Source organism: Antrostomus carolinensis, unplaced genomic scaffold (assembly GCF_000700745.2).
Source record: "Antrostomus carolinensis isolate BGI_N321 unplaced genomic scaffold, ASM70074v2 scaffold35329, whole genome shotgun sequence".
NCBI classification, from domain to species: domain Eukaryota; kingdom Metazoa; phylum Chordata; class Aves; order Caprimulgiformes; family Caprimulgidae; genus Antrostomus; species Antrostomus carolinensis.
This window is the reverse complement of record NW_010341186.1, coordinates 1-1,569: the sequence shown is the minus strand read 5'-3', so window position 1 is coordinate 1,569 and position 1,569 is coordinate 1. Positions and strand designations below refer to the sequence as shown.

The window sequence follows — 1,569 nt, the reverse complement described above, 5'->3', positions numbered from 1 at the left end:
AGGAGGGGACCCTGGCAAGTACCTTGAACACAAACATCTCCCCACGCAGCACCGCCACCGTGTCAAAGTTCCCATCGCAGATGTCGGGGCCGTACTGGTCCGGTCGGTCTGGGCTGCCAGGTCTGGGGGGCCGCTCCGGTTTCCCCGGGGGGGGTGGTTTAGGGGGTCTCTGGTCAGGCCTGCCAGGTCGCCGGGGTGTCACGGTGGGCAAAGGCTTGGTGGGCTGAGGGTGGCCATCTGCGGTACCTGGATGAGGGTGCCCATCTGCGGTACCTGGATTGGGCAGGCGAGAGGAGGGATGGGGTGATGCAGACCAGCAGTGCCTGTGCCTCAGTTTCCCCATGCATGTGCCCAGCATCCTGTCTCTGGGCTGATCCCCCACCCAGCTCCTCACCATACAGCTGCTGGATACCCTTGAGGTCATCTTCAGGCAGCTGGAAGTTTTCCGTGTCCATCCACTGGTAGAAGGGGGCCATGATAGCATTGGGGTTGCTGGAGTGCTCCAAGCCCAGCGAGTGTCCCAGCTCGTGCACGGCCACCAAGAAAAGGTTGTTCCCTGCAGGAAAAGGCACCATCAGCAAGACAGGGGAGAGGACACAACACCTGGTGTGGGTTCTTGGCCCCAAGACCCCATGATGAGGGTGCTGCAGTGGGAGCTGCCTGCATCACCCATGGTGGAGCAGCTCTCCCTGCCACACCAGCACATCCCCCTGCCCTCAAACCCAAATCCCACCAGGTTCCTCTGCTTGCCTTCACCACCTCCTTGGCCCTCAACTCACCAGACACATCTGTGTTCTCCAGCGTCCAGGGCTCATCTGAGTCAAAATGTGTGTCCCCCCCCATGCCAGGACCGGGAAAATAGGCATGAGCCAAAAATCCCCCGACACCGTCGAAGGGGGAGCTGTCTCCGTGGAAGCCAGAGGCAAAGAGCACCATGATGTCAGCCTCCTTCTTCCGCTTCTGCCGGATGTCCTCGTAGGGCACCTCCCGGAACACCAGAGGCGTAGCTTGCTCCCACACCCGGAAAGCTCGACGGACGGCCTCATACGAGTGGTACCGACCCAGCTTCTCCGTGTAGTTTTGGATGCTGGGGGTACAGAGCTCACTGGGGACGGCCCAGGACAGCGCTCACTCCCCAGGGGGGTCCATGGCTCTCCATGGGCTGAGGAGGTGGGTAGCCCTGGAGATGCTGGGTACCTGAAGGTGAGATGGCTCTGGCTCCAGCGCCGTCCCGTCAGCGCGTACCGCTTCCGTCGCATGTTGGACTTCATCCGTGCTCCAAACTGGTCCGGGACCCCGCAGCGGGGACGTTTCATCCACCTGCCAGGAGGGCATCGAGCCAGGGCTCAGCGCAGGGCGGTCAAGGTCCCCGAGGGGTTACAGCAGCCATGGACGGTGAGGGAGGTGTCCTGGCTGCCCGAGAGGTGAGATGCAGCCCCATGGGAGACAGCACCCACATTTCCAGGTACAGGCAGAGCTCCGGGGCCAGCAGGCAAGGCCAAAGAGCCAGGGAGCGGAGCTGCCTTCTGCTAGAACAAGAGGACACGGAGAAACTCACGCCTTGGTCTC

At 62.2% G+C, this 1,569-nt stretch overlaps 1 protein-coding gene across 1 annotated transcript; it reads right to left on the bottom strand.

Moving 5' to 3' along the window:
* Positions 1-22: 22 nt before the first annotated feature.
* Positions 23-1,316, bottom strand: LOC104517478 (matrix metalloproteinase-15; the record flags this gene model as incomplete). Its single annotated transcript, XM_010176406.2, has 4 exons — positions 1,198-1,316; positions 780-1,087; positions 395-556; positions 23-246 (listed from the first exon to the last, which is right to left on the bottom strand). Coding segments are annotated over exons 1-4 (813 nt in total), but the record flags the coding sequence as incomplete, so codon positions are not given.
* Between the last annotated feature and the right edge of the window lie 253 nt (positions 1,317-1,569).